We start from the raw sequence: 27468 nt of genomic DNA, 5'->3' as shown, positions 1-27468 counted from the left end.
CTGTATCAGAGAGAAAGTCAGCTCATCAGATATTTAATTAAAATAATGCAACTTTCATAATATATGCAGCGCTTAAGTGTTCTGTACACAACAGATGTTCCGCATTTATTAACTAATGTCAGAGTCACTGTAAAATATCTCAACGACGTTTACTTATGTTCCTAACTGTGCATCTCAGAAGTCAAATCTTTAGTTTCTGAGCATACATTTAGGTTGATTACAATCCACTCATAAAAAAAATGCAGTACAGTCAGAATGTTGTAAGTATGGAAAGGAAAAATTGGTTTTAACCCTGAGATTATCCAGAAAATGTGATCAACTCATGTACCCTATTCTGTCAGCAAGGGTCCCCTGTACTTTTATCTTGTACAAAGGCAAAACTGATCGTCCCCGCCTCCTAAAGTTTCTAATCTAAGGATGAAAACAGTGATGTGCAAAGAACACAATAACTGAATAAACATTATTTCTAAGTAAAGTATGGCCTTAAGACTATGAAAAGGCAGTGTCAATAGTGACTGTGCTTGACAGCATACAGTAGATGGAAAAGTTATACCACTTATTATATTCAGCATTCAAGAAAAAGAAAATGCTGACCACGGTGTTGATTCAGGAGTACTAAGAATCAGATTTTGATGGAGGAACAAAGAAAAGAAAGCACTTCACAGATCACCACTACAACCTGAGAATTAGGAAAGCCATAACATAAGAAATATAAGAGATAAAGCGATAACAGTGGAAAGGTAAGATGAATAGAGTGGTCTGTGACTATATAAATATAAGGGAAAGGAGAAAGATAGAAGACTATGAAACAAGAGATCAGCTTTGTAACACAGAGTAGCAGATTCACCTCTATGAGCAACAGTTTTTAACATTAATAAGCAAATGAAAATCCTAACGAACGAACAGCTTCTACAACCTACCTTTTTATCTCTTTGACGCAGACTTTGTGGGCCTGTTCCGGCATGCTGGATGTCCGTATCTTTTTCTCCAGCATGACAATGTCATCGTTATCTTCATCCTCATCCTCGTCCGCTAGAGCACCTGAGACATGCGTAATCCTTCGCATAGGGCGTATTGCGATGACCTACAAGATAAAGCAGGAGTGAAAAACTGCATGCCCAAATAAACCGGGGACGAAGCACCGAGCGGCAGTAGACATTTTTACGGGTACGGTCTAAACCTTTAGGAACTTAAGTTCAGAATGATGAGGAGGCGGCACATGTACATATGGAGGGAGCAGAATTTAAAAAGCAGATGAAGACGAGATGCACGTGATTCTTCCACACATGCTAACACTACCAGCATGAGAATAAAAGATTCAAGAAATTGGCTACTAGTAATAATGAAAACATCTAAGAATTGTCTCTTCTTGAGCTACTACTGCAGCCGCTATTTTCTTGATGTACTTAATGACTACTCATCATTTGGCAATTGAATAAATTCCATTTTCTCCCTACAATACAAAGTTTCTCTTTAACATCATTAACCTTTCCGCTACTGCCTCTATTCTCTTCATCTGTAACAAGCAGAAAAGTCTTCCACCTTTCAAAACGTTTTAACTTATCTATGGTTTTTTCCAATTAACTATACTACTTACTTCACTTGTGATGTTCTGCTTTTCCAACCAGAGGCACTAACCACCACTTCCCTTCCCTGCTGGTTACTTAATAATTTGTACTTTGTACTTTGACTTTGTCTCCAGTGTGCTGAAACTGTTCCCTGAAACCCAACAGTCTCTGCCAAGTCAAACGGTCTTATTTAAGCTCTCCTTCTCCGTGACTCTCTACCGTGTTTTAAACACCACCTACTCTTTTGAAATTCTCAACTCAACTCATTAATATCATGAATCAACTCTAGCTGTTCCTGGAGCAAAATGATATACTGGCATTTAATTTAAAGGCCTTAGAATTTATTTAACTTATGAAATTACCTATTTAATACAGTCAAATATAAAAGTTAAAAACATAAAACAGCAAAAATATAATTTTATAAAAACAGAAATATTAAACTAAGACGAACAGTTTATACAAATGAAAACTGAAATATTTATAAGTTAAAACAAAAAAAGTCAAGTCAAAAACTTAAAACAGTACAAAATAATTTTTAAAAAGCCAAAGTATGGCACAACACATTCAGTCAGTCCTTTTAGGAAATAATTTTGTGGTATGTTCTTAATAAATACTGTATGCAGTGGGAAAAAAATCATACTCAAAGACAGTCATCATGGTTATTTGTTAATTTTTAATATATTGAAAACATCACACACTGGCAGAAAAAGAAATGGCTCAGTAAACTATCCCTTTCAGTGATTATCAAAACAAAACATGAGAAACTGTCTACATGCTTAAAAGGAAAAAATAAAAAAGACCCCAACATGGAGAAGGGGCAGCGGGAAACAAACTAGAATTCAAAATTTTATCAGTAACTTGGGTGAAAGAGACAGCAAACTTGTCTCTTCTTTGTTCCTTTCTTTATTCCCCCGATTTTTTTCTTAAAAAAAGAAAAGAAAACAATCGAACCTTACATCACACAAAAACAACTAAAGAACCTCAAGAAATGGATTAAAAGGAGGATTTACCCGCTTATCATCATCTTGCTTGTGTTTTCTGGTTTTCTGAAGCAACTTCAGGCCTTCGATTTGTCTGACAAGCAGCGGTATGGTCATCTTGAACCGTTCCTCCAGACTAACAGCATCTAAAATCTGAAACATTACAGCATCTCTCTCAGAAATACGTGCTCCAGAAATAAGGCAGTCAAGACTCATGACTTAAACTGCTAAGTAAAAAAGATAACGCCTCTCAATATTCACAGCTACATTATGGCTAACACAACCAAATTATCAGCAAGGTCATCTGACATAACTACCAGAATCCTAAAAAAAAAATAAGAATAATAGTATCTTGAGTTTCTATTTAAAAGATGAAGCCAAGATATTGTTCCAAGAGCAAGAACAAAACACATTTTATGTCAACTCTTTCCCAGGAATTTTTACATATACAAGAGTCTAGGAACATTTTAACCAACCTCCAAGAATGATCTGAGTGAGTAACACTCTCTGGTTCCTCAGTACAATGCCCTTGCTAAGCCCAAGCTAGGTCAGGCGGTAGAACTCCTGCCTTCTCTGCTCCTATCAGCTAAACCAAATTCTTGTGTTTAAACACAACCTATCTGCATTAGTTGCACTGGCTAGTATAATTTATTAGACTTAAGCATTAAATAAAGTGATGAAATAAGGAAGGTAGTTTAATGTTCTCGGAAGATTCAATAAAACAGATCGCTTAAAAATACTACAAAAATAAGTGTACAGGAAAACTTTTATAGTTTGGAGAAAGTGAAGTCGCTCAGTCATGTCCGACTCTTCGCAACCCCATGGACTGTAGCCCACCAGGCTCCTCCATCCATCAAATTGTCCAGGCAAGAGTACTGGAGTGGGTTGCCATTTCCTTCTCCAATAGTTTGGAGAAAAGACATTCAAATCTAAGAATCCACATTTGAATTATTTTTCAAGTGTCTTTTAAACTCATTTCACTTTAAACAAATAGAAGTTGAAAATCATTAAAAAAAAATCACAGCTAACACATCATAGCTGCGGTTTCTGTAAGAAACTCGAAGAATTCTAACAATGCAGACTTATTATATACAAGGGAAAGGTCACAGCTCCACATTTTTAAAGTCATTCTCACTTAAATTTTTTCCGTTAAGTTAACAAACTACCAGTACTGATCATGCAAATGCAAGAACTGTCTGGGTATACAAAAATGTAAAGCAATCACTTTAAAGTCAATTTAAGTGTAAATGTATCTTAACTACTTCTGTGGGTCTCCAGTATCACTTACCTGAAAGGCAAAACTTACTACCTAGATCTGAATAAGTGACAAAGCAGCATGGCATTCCAGAGGGGAACACTGACCTGGAGCTTCTCTTTGTTGCTTGTTCGGATAATTGATGTCAAAATGTCTGGTAAAGCTTCCCTTGGAAGACTGTCTAAAAGACGTCTCAATTTAGCCACTGCAGGGACAGACATATCCAACATTTCAACCAACTACAAAGGGAGAAAAAACAGCTTTTTAATAAAACTGGGCATTATCTGTGAATTTAAAAAATCAAATTGTCATACAGGTTTAAGTTTGGGTCACAAAGAAAGTCTTTGCTTCTGAACCATCACTGATTATTAAGAGTCCAGGCATTTTTACAAGACTCAAAGGAAAAGAGAAGTACTGTTAAAATGTCAATTGGAATGAAAAGCAATGACTCGAAAGTGGGTAATAATAATGTTTATAAAAGGTTTTATACATCAGTGATTTTAGTATTTTATTTTAAAAAATTAAAATTCATAGAAAAGTTGCAGTAGTATAATGAAACTCCTTCCCCTAACAAACTTCCCCTAAATTCATCACGGTTAACATTCTGCCACACTTGCTTTCTCTTTCCCCCACTCTATACACACTCACAACACACAAATATTGCTAAACATGTAAGAATAAACTGCAGACATCAGGACCTTGATTAGAAACTATTGACTGTTGAAAGTGTGTAGGGCAGGTGTTCGCAGCCTGTGGTGTTTGCACTTGATGTGGCATTTGAAGGGACACATTTCTAGTGTGGTGAACAACAGGAAAATAGAGTAAGTGAATACGCTATTTAGGAATGAAGGTGATTAAGGGGAAAGTAGAATTTATCTTCCTTTTCCTGAGTGATCATCCCTGAGTCTCACTTCAAAATTCTCTATTTTCCTTGTTCTTAAGAATAAGGATACGTATTCTCTTACAGAGTGTAATGATCAAAGTCTGGAAATTTAACATGGCTGATTATGTTAACCAGTCAGTAGCTGAAATACTGTTTTTTGTAGAACACAGGATTAATTAAAATCTGAGCACTGACTGAATGATTTTTTGAAAAAAAAAAAAAAAAACAAACACACAAAAAACACAAAAAACAAGTTCTAGGGTATAGCCTGGAGCTAAGACAGATCAAGCTCCAGGCAAGCTTTCAGTAACTGTGATATTCAGTGGGGCTGTTGATAAAGTTCCCCTTTCCTTTTGCACGATGGTGGTATAACTGTGGTGATGTTATAAAAATTCCTTGAATGTCATTATAAAATCTTTACATATTTAAAACTTTTTGTTGATTCAAAGTGGGGAGAAGTAAAGCATAAAGAAAAAAGCTATGAAGCTATGTCCAAGAGAGGAACTGAGTTTATCATCAAGGCCTTTAGACACTGCCTGTCCCACACAGATCCAGCTTAGTGACTGGGTTACATCAAGAGAACATACAAGACTATGTTTTGTAGTATACTTCAGGAAGATCTGTAGGGAATCAAAGCATAAAAGTATATGCTTTTGGGGTGAGGGGAGAAGCTTTCTGCTCAATTGAGAATTAACCAAAAAAACTCAAACCTAGAATTAAGGAGTCCAATGTTTAATGTAAAAGCTCCAGAAACACTCTTTGGAAAAATTTTAGAAAGGGTTGGCTAGCATGTCCTAGAAAGACTGAGATACAAGCCCAGACAAAAACAATTTGAAATCAATATATCACTAAATCTTTTAAGCACACACTGCCTGAACACTCACCACTCAACAAATTTATCACATCTTATGGTAACAAAGAAACCAAAGAAAAGAGAATTTCAAGGAAACACTAAAAGCAACTCACTTGTACCGCATATTTGTAAAACTGTTCTGATAGCTCTCCGAGCTCCTCCCTAGTCTTACAGGTATTAGGGAACTCCTCTAGCCGGTCCAACTGTTCCACCTCGGCAACAGGATATGGCTTCTCTTTCACAACCTGTATGATCTGGAAGCGGCACAGGCCTGTTATCAGCAAAGTATAGTGGGGCTTGGGCCAGTTACTGCCCACAACCTGGACTGCCAGCGCAGCTGTCCCGATCCTGAAAAACACAAAGAATGTCAGCATTACAAATGCTCGGTATGGCAGGGCAGAAGCTCACCTCAAAGGGTTGCCTTTTCTGAGAAATTCATTAAAAAGCAAAGAACATCTAAAGTGCAAATGAACTATTTCTCTGTTTAATTTAGCATCCGGTGCACTGTCTGTTGGGCTTTCCTGGTGGCTCAGCGGGTAAAGAACCTGCCTGCAATGTGGGAGACCTGGGTTCCATCCCTGGGTTGGGAAGATCCCCTGGAGGAGGGAAAGGCTACCCACTCCAGTATTCTGGCCTGGAGAATTCCATGGACTGTATAGTCCATGAGGTCACAAAGAGTCAGACATGACTGAGCAACTTTCACTTCACTTCTTTTCACCAATGAAGGAGATCTGGGTTCAATCCTTGGGTCTAGAAGATCCACTGAAAAAGGAAACGGCAACCCTCTCCAGTATTCTTGCCTGGGAAATCCCATGGACAGAGGAGCCTGGCAGGGCTACAGTACATGGGATCGAAAAAGTCAGACATGACTAAACAGTAACAACAACACGGTCTGTTAAGTCCCTACCACCTGCTATGGGGCCGTCTCATTCTAACTACATGTTTTAAGAATTAGACAGAAATTCCTAAGCATTTGGATTATTTAAACATAAAAACGTAAAAGCTGTTGAGATTTATAGTTGAAATTAATTTTGCCAGCTGGGAATGAGGTAATCGTTCATCAGAATATACACTAGCATTAAGCAGTCGCGAAGAGTTGGGCACTACTGAGCGGGCGCACACACACACACACACACACACGCGTGCGCACACACACACACACACTCGCATTCTAAGCAGATTTAAATACATCAGTATGATGTAAACCGACCTAAGTAATCCCTGTTCCAACCAGCGTTTCTACTAACAAACCAGGTTTTTTTACATAATCAATCTATAAAACTGCCATCAAATCTGGGAATTAACATGTATGCCCTTGAATTCTGAATTTCTAAATATGGGGCTAAACAGCAGAGGCCACACTTGTTCGTGGTCTGAGGAGACTTCGTCAGAGACCTAGACCTCAGGAAAGTGTAAACCTAGTTCTAAGTGGTAATCACCACACCTAACACTTGATAGAAAGTTATAAGCCTCAGCCTTAGAAAGTCATTTAAGCCTCAGCTCCTTATCATTCAATTCTGACCAAGCTGCATATAAACCAATCCACAGGAAGGAAGCCTCATCCAAACTAAGCTGCAGTAATACAAAATAGAAAGATCACCACTCGGAGGTGACTTGCAGATGCCATCTACACTCAGATTTTCTCCCCTGAGCCACAGGCTAGGTTGTAACTACAGAAAAGAAACTAAAACCAGAGTGCTCAGCGCTTTCAACGCTGGACAGTGGTGACACAGGGATATTAAACCTGCCCATCTCAAACACACTGACGGCACAGACAATGCGCACACACTTCAGTGAGCTCACTCACTTCCAGCCGCAGAGCATTCTTGCCTCCTTCCTTGTACGTGATGCATTCCATATATAACCTGCAACCTTCGGCTTCCCCCGGCCACTCCACTCAGTTTATTGCGAGTTATGCATATATTTCCTTACCATCCTTGCGGGCATACCTCATGGACAGGGGATAAAACTTGACTTAAATAATAAGTGAAACCAAAAAAATCAGGGAAATAATTTGGTGGGGAGAAGAAAACATCACGGACTTCAAAAACCTGATCTTGTGCTGCAGCTGCTTTTCTTCAGTCGCTAATCCAACAGTAGGTTCTATCTCCCATTTGCTGAAAACCTGCCTGAGCGAGTTGCTGCTGCTGCTGCTGCTGCTGCTGCTAAGTCGCTTCAGTCGTGTCCGACTCTGTGTGACCCCAGAGATGGCAACCCACCAGGCTCCCCTGTCCCTGGGATTCTCCAGGCAAGAACACTGGAGTGGGTTGCCATTTCCTTCTCCAATGCAAGAAAGTGAAAAGTGAAAGTGAAGTCGCTCAGTCGTGTCTGACTCTTAGCGACCCCATGGACTGCAGCCCACCAGGCTCCTCCGTCCACAGGATTTTCCAGGCAAGAGTACTGGAGTGGGGTGCCATTGCCTTCTCCTGCCTGAGCGAGTTAGCTGGACCTGAACTAGAAACTAATGAAGACTGTAGTTCACTGCAGATGACAACCACCAAAGCTTACACAATGCAGAATGTTTACAGTTCCATTTATAAGAAACACTGACAGATAAGAAACTGGATTCCTGGCCTCAGGGGTTAACAAACTAGAAACTGAAGAGAAACCAGAAATGAGTCTTCTCACAAAGCAAATAAAAGTTTTGCTAACTGTGAAAGGAGCTGTTCCAAACAGTAAAGTGATTAAGTTGGATTTATACTATGTTTGTCCTTCTAGTAAGAAAAAATATACAGGGGTTTTCAAAGTGAATTATTTCTTACTTTAAATCACTTGTAGTTGACAACAGACCCCCCCCAAAAAAACCCCAAAAGGTACATAAAAAGAATGCACCCTTTTTAAAGAAGAAACTTGATGTGCAAAATAATTAGATGGCTAGAAATAGACTATTCAGTGAAAGACATCTGGGGTAAAAGCTCTGGGGAGAAGGATGGCATTTATGTTATTTATTTTTCTTTAAGATTTTTTTTTTTTTTTAATGTGGACCATTTTTAAAGTCTTTATTGAATTTGTTACAATATTGGTTCTGTTGTTTATGTTCCAGTTTTTTTTTTGGCCAAAAGGCATGTGGGAGCTTAGCTCCTGACGAGAGATCCAACCGGATACCCCTGTAGGCACTGGAAGGCGAAGTCTTAACCACCTGATTTCCAGGTAGGCCCCTAATGCTATTTTAGACAAGTTGTATTGTATGCTGGGCTCTAGGTTTTACATATAAAAATCGGTATTAAGTAAACAAAATGTTCAATTAATACTTTCCTTCTAACCATGATCAAACTATGATACATAGGGTTTATATCAACTTAGTCATCTTTCTAAATAATCTACTTCTTCTATTACTATGAGCTTTATTCTTGTTTAGATGCAAAGTCATGTCCGACTCTTTTGCGACCCCATGAACTATAGCCTGCCAGGCTCCTCTGCCCATGGGATTTCCCAGGCAACAATACTGGAGTGGGTTGCCATTTCCTTCTCCAGGGAATCTTCCGGACCCAGGGACTGAGCCCACCTCTCTGGCATCGGCAGGTGGATTCTTTACCACTGAGCCACCTGGGAAGCCCAAGCACTTTATTTGTTGTTGGTCAGTCGCCAGGTTGTGTCCAACGCTCTGTGACCACATGGACTGCAGCACACCAGCTTTCCCTGTTCTTCACCATCTCCCAGAGTTTGCTCAGACTCATGTCCACTAAGTTGGTGATGCTATCTAGCTATCTCATCTTCAGCAGCCCCCTTCTCCTGCCTGCGACCTTTCCCAGCATCAGGATCTTTTTCAATGAGTTGTTTCTTTGCATCAGGTGGCCAAAGTATGGGAGTCTCAGCTTCAGCATCAGTCCTTCCAATGAATATTCAGGGTTGATTTCCTTTAGGATGGACTGATTTGATCTCCTTGTTGTCCAAGAGTCTCAAGAATCTTCTCCAGCACCACAATTAAAAAGTGTCAGTTCTTTGGTACTCAGCCTTCTTTATGGTCCAGCTCTTACATCTGTAATGACTACTGGGAAAAAATCATAGCTTCAACTATACAGACCTTTGTTGACAAAGTGATGTCTCTGCTTTTTTAATATCCTGTCTAGGTTTGTCATAGCTTTCCTTCCAAGGAGCAAGCATCTTTTAATTTCATGGCTGTAGTCACTGTCTGCAGTGATTTTGGAGCCCAAGAAAATGAAATTTGTTGCTGTTTCCACTTTATTCCCTTCTATTTGTTATGAAGTGATAGGACCAGATGTCAAGATCTTCGTTTTTTTAATGCCGAGTTTTAAGCCAGCCTTTTCACTCTCCTCTATCACCCTTAAGAGGCCATTTAGTTCCTCTTTGCCTTCTGCCATTAGAGTGGTATAATCTACATATCTGAGGGTGTTGATATTTCTCCTGGCAATCTTGACTCCAGCTTGTGAGTCATCCAGCCCAACATTTTATATGATGTACTCTGCACAGAAGTTAAATATGCAGGGTGACTATATACAGGCTCAAGGCACTCCTTACCCAATTCGGAAACAAGTCCATTGTTTGGTGTCCAGTTTTGTTATTTCTTGACCTGCATATAGGCTTCTCAGGAAACAAGTAAGGTGGTCTGATACTTCGATCTCTTTAAGAATTTACCACAGTTTCTTATGATCCAAACAGTCAAAGGCTTTAGCATAATCAATGAAGCAGTAGATGTTTTTCTGAAATTTCCTTGCTTTGTCTATGACCCAATGGATGTTAGCGATTTGATTTCTGGTTCCTCTGCCTTTTCTAAACCCAGCTTGTACACCTGGAAGTTCTCAGTTCTCACAGTACTGAAAGCTAGCTTGAAGGATTGTGAGCATAACCTTGCTAGAATATGAAGACAAGGATAGCTGTGGTCTATTTGCCAACCACTTGCTTTTTTCTTTTCTTTCACTTTTTTTTAAACTTTATTTATTTGGTCAGGCCTCTTGGCTTGTGGGATCTTAGTTCTCCCACCAGAGATTAAATCTTGGGCTTCCCTTATGGCTCAGCTGGTAAAGAATCCACCTGCAATGCGGGAGACCTGGGTTCAATCCCTGGGTTGGGAAGATCCCCTGGAGAAGGGAAAGGCTACCCACTCCAATATTCTGGCCTAGAGAATTCCATGAACTGTATAGTCCTTGGGGTCACAAAGAGTCGGACATGACTAAGTGACTTTCACGTCACTTCACTTCAGAGATGAAGTATCCCAAAATGAAGAGGGACTGAGCAATCAGTACTATGAAGAAAGGAAGGCAGGTATGCTGAAGACTGGAAGACTGGGAGAAGACTGCAGGGTCATCTCAAATGGCCATCTCAAATGTCTGAAAACACTGTGCAGGGAAGTTTAATTTTTGTCCATTTTCATTAAGAAAACAATGAGCTTCTGAGGAGTCACTAAAAAGACAGTCTGATGAAGCAGGGTGGCCCTGCAGTGGCATGAGAGCCAAGTTCTACACTGGGGCTAACCAAAAGTAGGCAACATGCCTACACATCAACATGCAGAAAAGGGACTGTACTGTCCAACATGGTTAAGGAAGTGGTTCAGGTAAGTCAACATCCGACCCTGCCACTTTATGACAAAGAGTCTGGGAAACAAATGATCACTGCTGTTCCTTGAAGACCAAGGCACTGTCTCCTGGATGGTCTAAAGGAAACAAGAGACGGGAGCAAAGCCCTCGCTGCGCCTCTGGGGTCCTACTACAATCTGAAAAAGCAGGTAACTGGGGAAGGGCAGATTTGCGCATTGAAACAGAACAATGTTGTAAGTAACTCAATACTTGTACTATTAAAGCTCTTTTAATTTTTTAAAATAAGAGCATTTAAAGCTCAATTGGAAAAAAAGACACTGGAACCTAATATTAAGGAACACAGTCTACATAGATTTTTCAAGTAGCAAATAATATTTCTAGGATAACGAGATGGTCTGGTGGGTCTCTGTAATACTAAAATTCCGTGAAGAATTTTCAATGTCGGTTTTCTAACTTAAATGATTAAACTTTAACATTGCTACTCATTTAAAACAAAAGCTGCAATAAGAACAGCAAGAACCACGTTACACCTCATCTGATTATTAGTGGATTACTTCCAAGGAGGCTAATTCAGACAGAATCATACCAACAAATAGTCACTCAAAACTGAAACACGACTAACTCTACTTTCAAAATTCACAGTGTATCCACGAGTAATCAAAAATATCTTACCATGAGCACACTTGCCTCAGCTAGCAACTGAGGACCTGTGCACAGAAAGCAAAAAATTACGGGAATACACAGAGGCTTAAGGAGCGGGGTCATGTGTAGGAAAACCAGAATCCAACACAGTTTATCATTGTTTACTGAAACTTGTAAAGTGTCAGGGGACTTCCCTGGTGGTTCAATGGTCAAGACTCTGCCCTTCCAAAGCAGGGGGTGTGGGTTTGATCCCTGGTCAGGGAACTAAGATCCCACATGCGGCCAATAAAAACATAAATAAGTAGAACTGTGAGAAAGCAAATCTGTTTTTAAAAAAGTATCCAATTTTACTGAAGCAAAGCAAAGCAGATCAGATGGAAACCAAAATGTTTTCCATGCTTGAGAAAAGCGAGGCTTAATGTGGACCAACAAAGGATTGCTATGTTTTTGTTCTGTTTTAGGAGGGGAGGGGAGCTGAGGGGAGGGGAAGCAAATCTGAGAATTTGAGTCAAGCCATGGTCGCCTTTTAAAAAATGTATATAATAAAAAGAATTTGGACAAAAACAAGACATTCCTAACCCTCTCAAAATCCATTAAGAGTTAAGTACACTTAATTTTAAAAAAAGGTAACTGTAGGTGAAAGATGGAAGGGCTCTAAACTGAAAACATCTCAAGAGTTAAGGACAGGAGGCAAGGGCTTGGGAGGCTTGATGATAACAGCATTTGTTGAGAGCATAGTATATACCAGCACTGTCCAACAGAAATATAACACCAACCACCTATGTAATTTTAATAGCCACATTAGAAAGAAGAAACAGATGAAATGCTAATATTTTACTTAACTCCTAATATCCAAAATACTACCATTCCAACCCAATCTCTATAAAATGTATTAATCAACAAAACTTTTCATACTAAATTTGCAAAATTTAGTGTATAGTGTACAGTTATAGTACATTTAGGATAACCAATCATCCTGGTTTGTCTGAACCAAAGGGTTTCCTGGGACACAAAAGTGTCAGTGCTAAAACCAGGATGGTCCCTGGCAACCCGGACAACTGGTCACTCTAGTATCTCAATTTGGACAAGCCACATTTCAAGCTATCCAGCTAGCCATGGACAGTACTGGACAGTGTAAGCATTTATCCAGGCCAGCACAAAAAAGACCACGTATGATCTCACTTCATCACACACCTAAGAGGCGGATGCTGCTAGTTTCCAAATTACAGATGAAGAAAGAAATAAGCACAGGTTTCATCTGTCACCCAAAGTCACACAACTAGGGTCACACGTAGGGGAATCGGTGAGCTTGGGATGTAGGTGGTGAGCTTGGGGTGTAGGTGGTATAGTTTGGGGCCTAAGAGATGTTGAGATATGAGAATAGAAGGAGACAAGGGAACACGTGAACAGGGAAGGCCCTTTAGGAAGGAAAACAGAAGAACCCGAGGGGACGAAAGAAGGCGGGGGTTGGAGGGCGGAGGGACGACAAGGAAGTGTGGAAGAACGGATAGCTTCCTCAATAAAGAAACGGTGCAATATAGGCTGGGACGGGGGGAGAGAAAACGTGACGGAGCAAGTATCTGAGTCAAGAGGACAAAAGAACTGGGAAGGAAGGAACACAAAGAAGAAGGGGGTAGGGACAGGGAAGAGAGGAAAGAAAAGAGCCGGGCGGGGAAGGTTAGGTGCACCAGCTTAGGAGCTTGAAGATCCGGGGGGCGGGAGGGAAATTCACAACAGATGGTGAGCAGCTAACTGTGCAGTTTTCACGACTCCGGGGGTCAAATCATTTAACGGTCACGAGGCACTCCTGTCACCGCCTGTCTGGCACGGGAGCCTTCTGAAGAGGCGGGGGGTCCTCCCGAGGCAGGAGGCCGCGCCGCCGCCGCCGCCGCCGCCGCCGCCGGGCCGTCCGGCCTACCTGTGCAGCGGCGGCAGGTCCTGCGCGTCGCTGGCCGGGTCGGGCGTGTTGGGGATGACGCCCAAGATGGTGCTCTGCAGCGACGTGCCCTTGAGCAGGCGGCTCCGCACCAGCTGCAGGTTGCGGGCCGAGTCCACGCTGGTGCGCATGGTGGAGCCGGGCAGCAACACGCCCTCGTGCGTGAGCAGCAGCGGGAGGCGGCTGGGGATCTGGATGGGGCTCACGGACGACATGGCGACACCCCTCCGCGCCGGGACAGTCCCCGGGAGCCCGACGCCCGGCTTCGCGCGGCCTCCTCGCCTGCGACCCAGGATCTGACTCGGGCGCGCTGCCGCTTCCGGTCCCGAGAGCCCGCTCACCCGCCCCCAGCCTCCGCCGCCGCCGCCGCCTGGCGCCGTACACATGCGAAGAGAAGCGCACTCCGCCCGCGGATGACCCCCGCCTCCCCGCCCTCTCTTTTCTCTGGAGTTTCATTCATCGCTGAGCTGTCTGCCCAACGATGGTCCCGTGTGACTTATGTCCACTTGAAATGTTTGTACCTTTCTATTCGAATTGATTTTAGATGTACAAAAATATACATTTTTGTACATGTAAATATACATTTTTGTACATGGAAACTCCCTAGTTTCCATGTACCTTTCACCCAGCTTCCCGTGTAATCATCTTACACAATCATGATTCGACTCTAAAAACCAGGAAATTAATATTACTCTTATCTAATTTATAGATTTCCAGAAATTTTGCCAGTTTTCTCACAAGTGTCCTTTTTTCTGCTCCAGGATCCCACTTTCTTTTTTTTTTTAGATACAATGTCACCTCAATCTTTTTTTCTTTTTTCCTTCAAAGCTTTGGTCTCTTATTTTGTAGAATGTCCCTCTCTTTGGGTTTATCTGATGTTTTCTCAAGATCACATTATACATTTTTGGCAGGAAGACCACAAAAGCGATGTGCCTTAGTGATATCTTAACGGTGAAATGTCTTACCAATGATGATTTCAACAGTGATTAAGTTCCCCACTTTAAGGTACTATTTATCTCATTATAAGTAAGAGTCTGTAGGGAGTTAATAAGTCTAGATTTATCAACTGGAATCTGTAAGAAAAAACTGCCCCATCTCCCTCATTTATTTACTTATTCTATTATTTTTTATGTTAATATGGACTTGAATATTCAATGTTTTATGGGTTATCATGCAGTGATATCATGTATTTCGTTGCTCGAATTTTTTCAGATTTGGCCTTTGGGAGCTCCTTCACCCTGTGAGGAAAGTAGCACTATCTCCTTTTTATAAAGGAGTAATTGAGATTCAAAAAGGGTAAACAGGTTAGTTATTCATGATTACAAGGCTATTAAATAGCAATAGGGAAATTGAATTTAACTAGCTTTTGGCTGTAGGTTGCAGAAGGAAATTTTTCCCCAAATAAGAAGTTTAGCAAGGTTCTCAGAATCCAGGAGGAAATTGAAAATCAAGCCAATATGCATTTCTTGAGGGCCTGCTAAGTATAAGTTCCTCAAGCACCACTTAGCTAGAGGGACAGACCCACAGGTGGCTGAGTCTGATACAGAAATTGTTTCTGTATGTGAAGCAGGTAAGAGAAAGGAGAAGACAGGTGTACTAGCTGCTGTGCTGGAGACAGAAATTTGGGAACTCAGAGACTCCTGCCTAAAGCTCTTTCTCTGTCGTGATCCCACCACTTATTCATTCACTAAACAACTATTTTTTGAATGCCTACTATGTAACGGATGTTACTTTAGGTGCTGGGGATACATCAGTGAACACAACAGACAAGGTTCCTGCTTTCAAATAGGAAAAGGAGTACGTCAAGGCTGTATATTGTCACCCTGCTTATTTAACTTATATGCAGAGTACATCATGAGAAACACTGGGCTGGAAGAAACACAAGCTGGAATCAAGATTGCCAGGAGAAATATCAATAACCTCAGATATGCAAATGACACCACCTTTATGGCAGAAAGTAAAGAGGAATTAAAAAGCCACTTGATGAAAGTGAAAGAGGAGAGTAAAAAAGTTGGCTTAAAGCTCAACATTCAGAAAACGAAGATCATGGCATCTGGTCCCATCACTTCATGGGAAATAGATGGGGAAACAGTGGAAACCGTGGCAGACTTTACTTTTTTGGGCTCCAAAATCACTGCAGATGGTGACTGCAGCCATGAAATTAAAAGACGCTTACTCCTTGGAAGGAAAGTTATGATCAACCTAGATAGTATATTCAAAAGCAGAAACATTACTTTGCCAGCTAAGATCCGTCTAGTCAAGGCTATGGTTTTTCCAGTGGTCATGTATGGATGTGAGAGTTGGACTGTGAAGAAAGCTGAGTGCTGAAGAATTGATGCTTTTGAACTGTGGTGTTGGAGAAGACTCTTGAGAGTCCCTTGGACTGCAAGGAGATCCAACCAGTCCATTCTGAAGGAGATCAGCCCTGGGATTTCTTTTGGAAGGAATGATGCTAAAGCTGAAACTCCAGTACTTTGGCCACCTTATGCAAAGAGTTGACTCACTGGAAAAGACTCTGATGCTGGGACAGATTGGGGGCAGGAGGAGAAGGGGACGACAGAGGATGAGATGGCTGGATGGCATCACTGACTCGATGGATGTGAGTCTGAGTGAACTCCGGGAGTTGGTGATGGACAGGGAGGCCTGGCATGCTGCGATTCATGGGGTCGCAAAGAGTCGGACACAGCTGAGCAACTGAACTGAACTGAACATTCTGGGAGGAGAAACAGAAAAAAAGCAAGGAAAATCCTTTTGGATGGTGATATGCTCTTCAGATCCCAGAGCAGGCCTCGCTAAAGAGTTGAGCTTTGTTTGAATGGAGCCCTGCACGGCAGCCACACAGAGGTTGTGGGGTGGCTGCCAAGGGAGTGCCATTCCAGGCCGAAGGAGTGGTGACGGCAAAGGCTTTCTGACCGGGTGGATTTAGCATGTTTGTGGGGCCTGCTTCTGTGATTTGCTGGGGTGGGGCCTGGGAGGGAAGCAGGAGAGAAGTGGGTGGGGTAGAGTGGGGTGCAGAGAGCCCAGGAAGGAGAAGGGAGTGGGGGTCAGGAATCTGCTGAGGAATTTGGGTCTTACTCTGAGCTCAGGGCAAGCCATTGGCAGTTTCAAGTTGTGGAATACTTTTTCAGACTTAACGTTTTCAAAAGGTCATGTTAACTGCTGTGTGGAGAATGGAACACAAGTGTTTAAGGTCAGATGTGCAGAGCCAGTTAGGAGCTGGTTGAAGTTGCCCAGGCAAGAGGTGATGCGGACTCAGACAAGAAGCAGTAAATTCAAACCATATTTGAGTGTAGCTTCAACACAGCACACTGATAGGACTTCCCTGGTGGTCCGGTGGCTGAGAATCCACCTGCCAGTTGCAGGGGACATGGGTTCCACCTCTGGTCTGGGAAGATTCCATGAAACGGGCAGCGAAGCCCATTCACCGCAACTACTGAGCCAGATCACTAGGGCCTGAGCTCTGCAGTCAGAGAAGCTACCTCAGTGAGAAGCCTGCACACCGCAGAAAGTAGCCTGCACTCAGCAGCAAAGCCCCAGAGCAACCATAACTAACTCACTAAATGAAAACAAAAGCAGAGCATGCTGATGGATTGGGCAGGGCGAGGGAAGGAGAAGCAGTGCTCCAGGGTCTCCAGAGCAGTTGTGCTGGTAAGCAGGAGATCTTGGCTCCAGCCAGCAGGCTCTGGATTGCTCTCCGATGGCACTGGGTACCTGACACTGTGATAGACTCTGGCGGTGAAGCAAAGATAAAAACATGCAGGGCCTAGCTCCCAAAGAGCTTAGCTTTTCACCAAGTCTTCTCCAAGGGCAACGGGGAATGTCCCCATTTTTTCAGAACTTCAAAAACCATCTTATAACCCTTGCAGTATATTTTCTGAACACACATTTAATGCTTTTAACGTACACTCTCCCCAACAGCAACAAGCAATATGAATGTCTAGTCACATAATAATAGCTGGATTTATTTTAAAATACAAATATACTCCATGCCAGGGAAGGTGCGGTATGGCACCGGGTCCACGTTTAAGTTGCTTACTTGATGAACACCTTCTTTCCATCCTATCAGTCTGTCTCTGTGGTGGGGTGCCAGTCCCCTTGGGAAAGCAGCAAGAATCTAAGTGTGAGGTCTCAAGTGACTGAGTGGCTCTCCTGGTTCCTTCTTTAACAACACTGCATCTACTTTCTTCATTTATCCACCAAATACTCATTCCACCCTGGTGTAAAAGGGCTGAGGTAGGCAGTAAATAAATAAGCCCCCAAAGAAATGGCAATTTCAGAAAGTGATAAGTAAAGGAAATCTAATAGGAAAATGTGTAGAGAGTGCTAGAGAGAGGAGGACAAGATGAGGGAGGGAGATCTAGGAAGGTTACCCTGTGAAGGTGGGGTATAAGCTGAAACCTACATGATGAGGAAGGCCAGGCTCTGCTGGGAGCTGGGAGGAGCATGCTCTTGACAGAGAGTAGACAAAGGCCAAGATGGGAAGGAGCTTCCCAGTTTCTGGAACAGAGATGATCAGGCGCTGGGCTGGAGGGATTCAGCAGTTGAGCAGGTGGCCAGGGCCAGCAAGCAGCTCCAGGAGCTCTGAGAACTCGCCCCCAGAAAGCTTTACCTAACTCCCCAGGGAAGGGAAGGGAGAGGAACAGGAGAAATAAGGTCTAGTCTTCTCAGCTTCTTCAGGCCTGGCTTGCCGGTGCCTCTGCCCCTTGCCCTGAGCATCTCCCCTACCTTCTGCTGCCCTTCTGGCCTTGGACACTAGACCATGCTGGGAAAGTGTCCAGAACAATGAGGAAAGAAACCAGTTCTTCCAGAAAGATCACCTCCCTCCAACGGCCCTCTCCTGTCCACAGGCTGTTTCACCATGTGCAAATGGCCATGATCTAATCCTAATGTTGCCTCTCCCCGGGAACGGGGGAGCAAGCACAGAGCTGGAAGTATCTGCCTCTTTCCTGGTTTATTCCCAGTCCTGACCTGGACCCCAGCCTGACCACAGTGATGGGCTTGTCACTATCTAGACTGAATAAACTTCAGCTCTATTGGGAAGCCAGGGAACTTTTCTATTTTCTGGGATACCAAAGGAAACTCTGGAGGGAATTCCTCTGGCCAATCAAGGAATCAGGGGTGGGCCTCATAGACATGGAAGGTGGCCCAAGCCACTGTGTGACTCAGTTCCAGTTATGCTGAGATAAGCAGTTTGTGTCCTATAAGCATATCCATTATATATAATGTGTATAATGCATTCCCTTCATTTGCATTTGGAGAAGGCAATGGCACCCCACTCCAGGATTCTTGCCTGGCAGATCCCGTAGACTGAAGAGCCTGGTAGGCTGCAGTCCATGGGGTCGCTAAGAGTCGCTAAGAGTAAGCGACTTCACTTTCACTTTTCACTTTCATGCATTGGAGAAGGAAATGGCAACCCACTCCAGTGTTCTTGCCTGGAGAATCCCAGGGACGGGGAAGCCTGATGGGCTGCCATCTACGGGGTCGCACAGAGTTGGACACGACTGAAGCGACTTAGCAGCAGCATTTGCATTTGTATTTGCCTTACTTTTCCCTGCTACTAGTTCCCTGGATAACATCTATATTTCTATATGGAGTTACATCTTTGAAACCATCATGTATCTCTTTGCAGGTATTATACAAATAAACCAGGTTGGCAAATCATACTATAACTGAAAAGTGAGAAAAAAAGATCTAATTTCTGTATTAGTGCTCCAAGAATCTGGTCTTCCTCATAAGTCCCTACTTGCCAATTAACTAGGAGAAAATAAATGTTTAGGCTCACCATTTTAAGATACTGGTTTATGAAGACTAATTGTCAAATTTTCAGGAATTTTGAGAGCCCAGTTGTTAAATACAAATAGTATTTAAATTATTAAACTTACAATTAATTATATTATGACAAAGATAATGCTCAAAAATCTATCACTTCCTAGTTATTTCAGTATGTTTACTTTTTATACTTTTAAGTCCATTTACATCTACTGTAAATAGGGGCTTCCCAGGTGGTACTAGTGGTAAAGAACCCACCTGCCAATGCAGGAGACATAAGAGAGACAGGCTCGATCCCTGAGTTGGGAAGATTCCCTGGAGGAGGGTTCAGCAACTGAGTCCAGTATTCTTGCCTGGAGAATCCCCATGGAGAGAGGAGCCTGGTGGGCTGCAGTCCACAGGGCTGCAAAGAGTCAGACACCTCTACTTAGAATGCACACTTACTATATTTGTACACAGAAATACTGTACACTGATTTCTTAATGCGCCTCTCTTCCCAACATGTTGGTAGTTTGAAATCATCTTTGATGGGAATACTTACACCACAAAAATCGGCAAAGGCTACAAATCTGGATTTGTTTTTATTATTTTATTGATTGTGTAGGCTTAAGAAATAAACGCAGGAAATGTTAATAACTCAGGTTAACAAGTGTGGTGCCATTACATTGTGAACAGCACAAAAAATGAGAAAATCCTCTTTTAGTACTTGGAAACTCTTCAGCAGTTACGTGGGTCATTGGCAAATGAGTAAAGATGCAACCAACATATGTCTTGGATGCTTCAGTTTCCTCGTACTCGTTAACATAAAGCACAATGTCAAGCTACAGTCGTGTTGGAACTACATTCACTCACCAGTTGCGACCACAGGCTATTTGTAGATGCTCGCCAGCACGCCATTGACAACGCTAAGACCGTCCCTTGCCAGGGTGCATGACTTGCAATCTAGAATTTACTTCCTCCCCCTCCCCCAGCCCAGTCCCTCCACTGAGCACCTTTGTGTTTTAGTAAATAAACTGTAAGCCAGTATACCATGGTTCTACCCCCAGGGCTTCCTTCCACCGAATCTTGCCAATTTCACTTTAGGCTGGTCTGACAGACAGAAACTGGACTATTTCCACAGTCTTAAAAAAGAACTACCTGACAGCCTCTCTTACCTGACATATCTCTTTTATTTTAAAGTTTTCCATCACCCCAGAAAGGTCCACTTCTATCCTCACATGCAAATACAGCTGCCCCTCAGTTCAGAGCTGGGATTGATTCCAATGCCCCTTTGGATATGAAAATCCAAGGATGCTCAAGTCCTTACCTAAAATAGTGTAGTATTTCCATATAATCTAAGCACATCCTCCCATATACTTTAAGTCATTACTTATAGCTGTAGATACAATGTAATGCTATGTAAACAGTTTCCTTTGCCAGCTGAACCTTTCCTTTGGGGAATACTGAGATTTTTTTTTTCTTTCCTGAATATTATCTATAATCAGTTGGTTGAATCTTGATTGCGGAATCTATGGGAACAGAGGGCTAACTGTATACTTATGGCCTGATGCCATGGGCGGGGAATCTGTCTTGCAGGCTCTATAGGAGAATTCCAGAAACTGAGTCCACCAGATTTGGGTGTGATTTGCGAAAAGGAAGTGAGATGAGAGGGAATGGGGTAAAGGAATTTAGAGAATCTTCTCCCAAGACAATAGGCTAGTCTTCAAGTCTGTTTACTTGAGACACAATCCAGTATTTGAATGCCAAAAGCTATATCTGAGCAGGAGGACTGACTACATAATTTGTGGGACCCAGTGCAAAATGAAAATGTGGGACTCCTTGTTCAGATTATGAAGAATTTGAAGATGGTCGTGGCAGAACATCCATCACAAGCTGGGGCCCTGTGAGACACCCATCATACCCCATGCCAGCCCCGTCGTACATTTCTTTCTTTTTCCATTCCTTCAGAAACATTACTGACTACTATCCCCTCTCCTGCCCCAGGCACGTGGATGTTCTGAGAGTGAATCATATATTCACAAAGGCAAAATGAAAAGCAAATTAATATATTTTTTAGTTATTTAAATTTCCTAAATCAAGGACTTCCCTGGTGGTCCAGGGGCTTTGACTTCGAGCTTCCAGTACAGGGGGCCCGAGTTCCATGCTTGGTCAGAAAATTAGATCCTAAATCCTCAAATAAGATTTTGCATACCTTAACTAAAGAAGCCACATACTACAGCTAAGTCCTGATGTGGCCAAATAGATAAATATTTTCATAAATAAATAAATGTCCTAAATCATACCCAGCTCCACTCCCCTGAGGCTGAGAATAGCAAAATCACATTTCTTTCATTTATTTATTCATTCATTCACCATTGATTTACTGAATATCTGCCCTCCTCCTTGGGGATCCCTAGGCCTGTGGGATTTAATAGTAAGCAAAGCAGACCTGTCTTTGTCCTTGTGAGGGTCTCTGTTTAGTCCAAGAAATGAACTCTAAAAAATCAGTGATTCACCTAAATAGACAATTACAGACTGGAATAAAAAAGGCATGGTTAAAGAAGCATGGTTTTAAGAGCAAGCCTTGAATATATTAAAGAAGATTGACCTGGCCCAAGGATGTAGGTTGGGAATGGGTGGTTTGGGGTTTCCCTGGGTGATCTTAGGCTGAGCCCCAAGTAGAAGTTTAAAGACAGGGAGCCAAGCGCATTCCTAACAGAGGGAAGAGCAGGTGCTGTGACGAAGGCCCCCAGCACACTCCTTGTGGAGCGATATCCCCCTCTCCTGCTTGGGGTTCCATCTAAGCTGTTCTTACCTGTTGCCTTTCCAGATTCTCGGATTCTGGGAAACAAAGAATTGGCAGTACACCTGAAAAATGACCAGAAGGAGGATGTACTGGGTCCCCAGGTCTTCTGGTGGCCTTGTGAATCTCGGCTTGGATGTAGATGATGACATGGTTTCGGGACTTAGCTATGTAAGTAGATCTCTTTTGTATCAAAACACCAGGAAACAGTTCACAGGGTACTTCCAGTGGTCATAAACTGGATCAATTTTTTTTGTCCCCTATTTATTCAATTTTGATTTTTTTTTAAATGAAGCTCTGGCTTCTACAATTAGATGAATCATAATTGTTGGTTATGATGCATGTTTATGGCTCATACAACTCTCTCCAACTACCCTCCACTCCCCACCCCATCTCTGTCTCTCTCACCTATTTATGCATTTACTTATAATCATATGATAAGCACCAATAAATTTACCACCAACTCACCAGCTCGGACCTTGACCCCATTACATTCCCAAACTCTCCCTGGTTCCTTCAGGAGCCACTATTCCGAACCTTTACCCATAGATCCCTTACTATGTTTTCAAGAGAGTATTATTTATTCTATATGAAGTCCTAGAAATAATATACCTTTTTCATTTCAGTGGTTTCCTACTTTATCAAAAGGGTAACATGTAATGTCTTGTGATTTATTTTTTACTTCTTGATTTCTTTTTAATAGTTTTATCCTTAGAGAGTGACTTGGTTTTGCATTCTGTGGGTGACTAAACATAACACCCTTTCTTCTTGTCTACAGCGTTTATGGTCAGAGAAAAGCCCAGAGAAGTTGAGGGAACTGCCCAGAGTAGGAGCAGAGTCAGAGCTGGGAGCTGGTTATTCTGACAAGTGACTCATCCCCTACCTGGCAGGCTTTTCTTTATTTATTTTTATTGAGACATAAGTGGCATAAAACATCATATGACTTTCAGATGTATGATAGAATGAGTCATTATTTGTCTAAATTATGAGAGGATCACCACAATATCCATCACCACCCATAGTTCAACTATTTTTTTTCTCATGAGAAATTTTAAGACCTGCTCCCTTAACAACTTTCAGATACGCAGTGCGATATTATCAGTTATAGTTACCATGTTGTACATTATATCCCCATGACTTACTCATTTTATAAATGCATGCCTGTACTTTTTGACCACCTTCACCCATTTTGCCTATCCTCAACTCTGGCAATTACCAGTCAGGTTTTTGTTTGGTTGTTAGCTGGGTGGGTATTTTTTATTCTATTCAGTTCAGTTCAGTTCAGTTGCTCAGTCGTGTCCGACTCTTTGTGACCCCAGGGACAGCAGCACGCCAGGTCTCCCTGTTCATCACCAACTCCCAGAGCTTAGTCAAACTCATGTCCATCAAGTTGGTGATGCCATCCAACCATCTTATCCTCTGTCATCCCCTTCTCTTCCTGCCTTCAACCTTTCCCAGCATCAGGGTCTTTTCCAATGAGTCAGTTCTTCATATCAGGTGTACAGAGTATTGGAGTTTCAGCTTCAGCATCAGTCCTTCCAATGAATATTCACGGTTGATTTCCTTTAGGATTGACTGGTTTGATCTTGCAGTCCAAGGGACTCTCAAGAGTCTTCTCCAACACCACAGTTAAAAGCATCAATTCTTTGGCACACAGCTCTCTTTATAGTCCAACTCTCACATCCATACCTGACTACTGGAAAAACCATAGCTTTCACTAGACAGACCTTTGCTGGCTCCATGATGTTGGAAAAGACTCTTAAGAGTCCCTTGGACTGCAAGGAGATCAAATCAGTCAATCCTAAAGGAAATCAACCCTGAATATTCATTGGAAGGACTGTTGCTGAAGCTGAAATTCCAATACTCTGGCCCCCTGATGTGAAGAACTGACTTCATTGGAAAAGACCCTGATGCTGGGGAAGATTGAAGGCAGGAAGAGAAAGAAGTGACAGAGGATGAGATGGTTGGATGGCATCACCGACTCAATGAACATGACTTTGAGTAAACTCCGGGAGTTGGTGATGGACAGGGAGGCCTGGCGTGTTGCAGTCCGTGGGATCACAAAGAGTCAGACACGACTAAGGAACTGACCTGAACCTTTGTTGGCAAAGTGATGTCTCTGCTTTTTAATATGCCGTCTAGGTTGGTCATAGCTTTCCTTCCAAGAAGCAAGCATCTTTTAATTCCATGGCTGCAGTCACCATCTGCAGTAATTTTGGAGCCCAAGAAAATAAAGCCTCTCACTGTTTCCATTATTTCCCCATCTATTTGCCATAAAGTAATGGAACCAGATGCCATGATCTTTGTTTTTTGAATGTTGAGTTTTAAGCCAACTTTTTTCACTCTCATCAAGAGGCTCTTTAGTTCTTCTCTTTCTGCCATAAGGGTGGTGTCATCTGCATATCTTAGGTTATTGATATATCTCCCAGCAATCTTGATTCCAGCTAGTGCTTCATCTAGCCCAGCATTTCACTTGATGTACTCTGGCTATAAGTTAAATAAGCAGGGTGACAATATACAGTCTTGACATACTCCTTTCCCAATTTGGAACCAGTCTATTGTTCCATGTCCAGTTTTAACTGTTGTCTCTTGACCTGCATACAGATTTCTCAGGAGGCAGATGGTTCCCATCTTCCCATCTTAAGAACTCCCATTTCTTTAAGAATTTTCCACAGTTTGTTATGATCCATACAGTCAAAGGCATTGCTATAGTCAATAAAGCAGAAGTAGATGTTTTTCTGGAACTCTCTTGCTTTGTTCTATTGGGGTGGCCAAAAAATTCCTTGGGTTTTTTTCCATAATATCTTATGGATGTTATATCTCAGATATATGTAAGTGAGATCATAGAGTATTTGTCTTTTTCTATCTGACTGTGATATCCTTTCTCTAGGAGGCTGAATGTGGAAAGATCATCCTCCTTGGGCGGCTGGTCCCTCATTCCCTCAGGACAGTATTTGTGAGGTCTGAAACTGATGCTCTTTTGTTTTTTCTTTCCCAAGAAAACAATAACTGTTGAAGACGGCCCCTGGAGACAGCAGGTGAGGGAATGCGAGGCACCAGAGAGAGGGAAGTATGATGCTGCCTGGAAAACCATGATTCCCTTCCGCCCGAAGCCAAAGTGAGTCCTGAGTGGGAGCCAAGGGTCGGTAGCCTCCTGGGCGGTGATACTCAGGCCCTGACACCTGGACCCCTCCTAAAGCCTGCACAGCCCTGTCCCAACACTCTCCTGTCACCCTCCACAGCCAAACACCTCCCAAGAAACCTGGTACCCATCAGGGCACCACAGCCAGCATCTTCATTCATTCATTCAGTCAGTCAGCAGGACTCATTGACACTGTGCTAGACTGGGGGGTGGGTAACAGTGAGCCAGCCAGACAGGACCCTTGCCCATCAACGACCTCACATGGGGGGAAATGAGTAAGCTTGTAAGCATGCCAACCAAGTTCCATCTAGTCAAAGCTATGGTATTTCCAGTAGTCATGCATGGATGTGAGAGTTGGACTATAAAGAAAGCCGAGCACCAGATAATTGATGCTTTTGAACTGTGCTGTTGGAGAAGACTCTTGAGAGTCCCTTGCACTGCAAGGAGATCCAACCAGTCCATCCTAAAGGAAATCAGTCCTGAATATTCATTGGAAGGATTGATACTGATGCTAAAGCTCCAATTCTTTGGCTACGTGATACGAAGAGCTGACTCATTGGAAAAGACCCTGATGCTGGGAAAGGTTTAAACTGGGAGCAGAAGGGGATGACAGAAGATGAGATGGTTGATGGCATCACTGACTCGATGGACATGAGTCTGAGTAAGCTCTGGGAGTTGGTGATGGACAGGGAGGCCTGGTGTGCTGCAGTCCATGGGGTTGCAAAGAGTCAGACAGGACTGAGCGACTGAACTGAAACATATGATTATTGCTGTTTGGGGAAGGTGCTGTAAAGAAATGTGGGGGTGTGAAGGACAACAGATCAGCGACAACGTGACAGGTTCTGAGTGACACTGAAACTGAGACCTGGAGGGTGAACGGGAGGCCGGTGTGGGCAGCATGTGCAAGGGCCTGGCCTTGCAGTGGAAGAACACAGTGATGTGCGTGTCCAGGATCTGAGAAGGAGGCCGATGCCTCTGCAGAGTCCTAGCCATAGTGGATGGGGCAAGGCGAGACCCCCAGCATGTCTCCCCAGACCGCATTAAGTCCATCGGTCTTCATTCAGAGGAAAGTGGGCAGCCATGGAAAGGGCCAGATGCCCTATGACGTTACCTTAAACTTAAGAGTTTAAGAAATTCATGGAGCCTCCTCTACTAAACCGTAGTTTCAAGTAACCATCCCCAAATGACTTTCTGGTTTACACACCTGGGGCTTCAGGGGCCTCCGCAGATTCACGCACACACGCATTTACGCAGCATTTGTTGACAGGCGCTTCACACTTCCGGTCTGATCCCTCAGTGTTTCGTCACTGGGAAAAATTTTGTATTTAGGAATTTCTCTTTGCTCCAGTGTTTTTCTAACAAACAAACAGCAGTGGTTTTTCTATTTTTTAAATTTGAGCTTCTGTCAACACCAGTTACATTGTTACCCACCAAATCAATCGAGAACCTTGGCACTTGAGTTCACCTGGACAGCCTTAGAGAAAAATTGTTTCTGCTGGGCCCTTGGAATATCAGCCCCGGCACATCGGTTCCGGCCCAATCCTCGCCGTCACAGATGGCCCCACAGATGGTCTCCTACAACGTCTCACCTTCCCTCAGTTCTTCTCTCCCAGCCTCTCCCACAGAGGCCCGGCCAGCATTGCCCAGAACGTACAACCATGATTGCTGGTGGGCTGGAAGGATGCAAAGGGCCAGAATGTGGAGAAAAGAGGCCATAACCCCAAACAAGAGAATATCTTGCAAGTCTGGCATTCCTGTCTTCACATCTATCTCCCCAAATCATTTTTCATGTTGAATTTTCCTCATATAACATTAGAGAAAATGTTGGAAAAAAGTGAAATTACACACAATCTCAACACCTTAATGAAATCATTATTTGTCTTTTGTGAACAATTCACAAAGATATGACCTTATCATTCTTAGTTATTTACTTTTTTTGTTTTTACAGTTTTTATGGAAGTTACTGCATTTCTGGCTCTTCTGTTGACCATGATGGCTACTCCATTTCTTCTGAGGGATTCCTGCCCACAGTAGTAGATATAATGGTCATCTGAGTTAAACTCACCCATTCCAGTCCATTTTAGTTCACTGATTCCTAGAATGTCGACGTTCACTCTTGCCATCTCCTGTTTGACCACTTCCAATTTGCCTTGATTCATGGAC

The 27468-nt window shown here is 42.6% G+C and overlaps 2 protein-coding genes across 2 annotated transcripts in view; one reads left to right on the top strand and one right to left on the bottom strand.

Annotated features, from left to right (window-relative positions):
• The window catches only part of LONP2 (lon peptidase 2, peroxisomal), an 81527-nt gene extending 67617 nt beyond the window's left edge, over positions 1-13910 (bottom strand). The window contains exons 1-5 of the mRNA XM_004014972.6: positions 13595-13910; positions 5653-5887; positions 3911-4042; positions 2579-2701; positions 921-1084 (exon numbers count right to left, since the gene is read on the bottom strand). Coding sequence (XP_004015021.1) covers positions 921-1084; positions 2579-2701; positions 3911-4042; positions 5653-5887; positions 13595-13827 — 887 coding nt within the window. The 5' untranslated portion in view covers positions 13828-13910. The remainder of the gene's footprint in view (positions 1-920; positions 1085-2578; positions 2702-3910; positions 4043-5652; positions 5888-13594) is intronic.
• The window catches only part of ABCC11 (ATP binding cassette subfamily C member 11), a 98238-nt gene continuing 77399 nt past the window's right edge, over positions 6630-27468 (top strand). The window contains exons 1-3 of the mRNA XM_027977814.3: positions 6630-11222; positions 22191-22334; positions 25163-25281. Of these exons, the coding sequence (XP_027833615.2) occupies positions 22236-22334; positions 25163-25281 (218 nt within the window). The 5' untranslated portion in view covers positions 6630-11222; positions 22191-22235. The remainder of the gene's footprint in view (positions 11223-22190; positions 22335-25162; positions 25282-27468) is intronic.

This window comes from Ovis aries, chromosome 14 (assembly GCF_016772045.2).
Source record: "Ovis aries strain OAR_USU_Benz2616 breed Rambouillet chromosome 14, ARS-UI_Ramb_v3.0, whole genome shotgun sequence".
Lineage (NCBI taxonomy): Eukaryota > Metazoa > Chordata > Mammalia > Artiodactyla > Bovidae > Ovis > Ovis aries.
The sequence above is the reverse complement of the archived record's forward strand: the minus strand, read 5'-3'. Positions and strand labels throughout refer to the sequence as shown.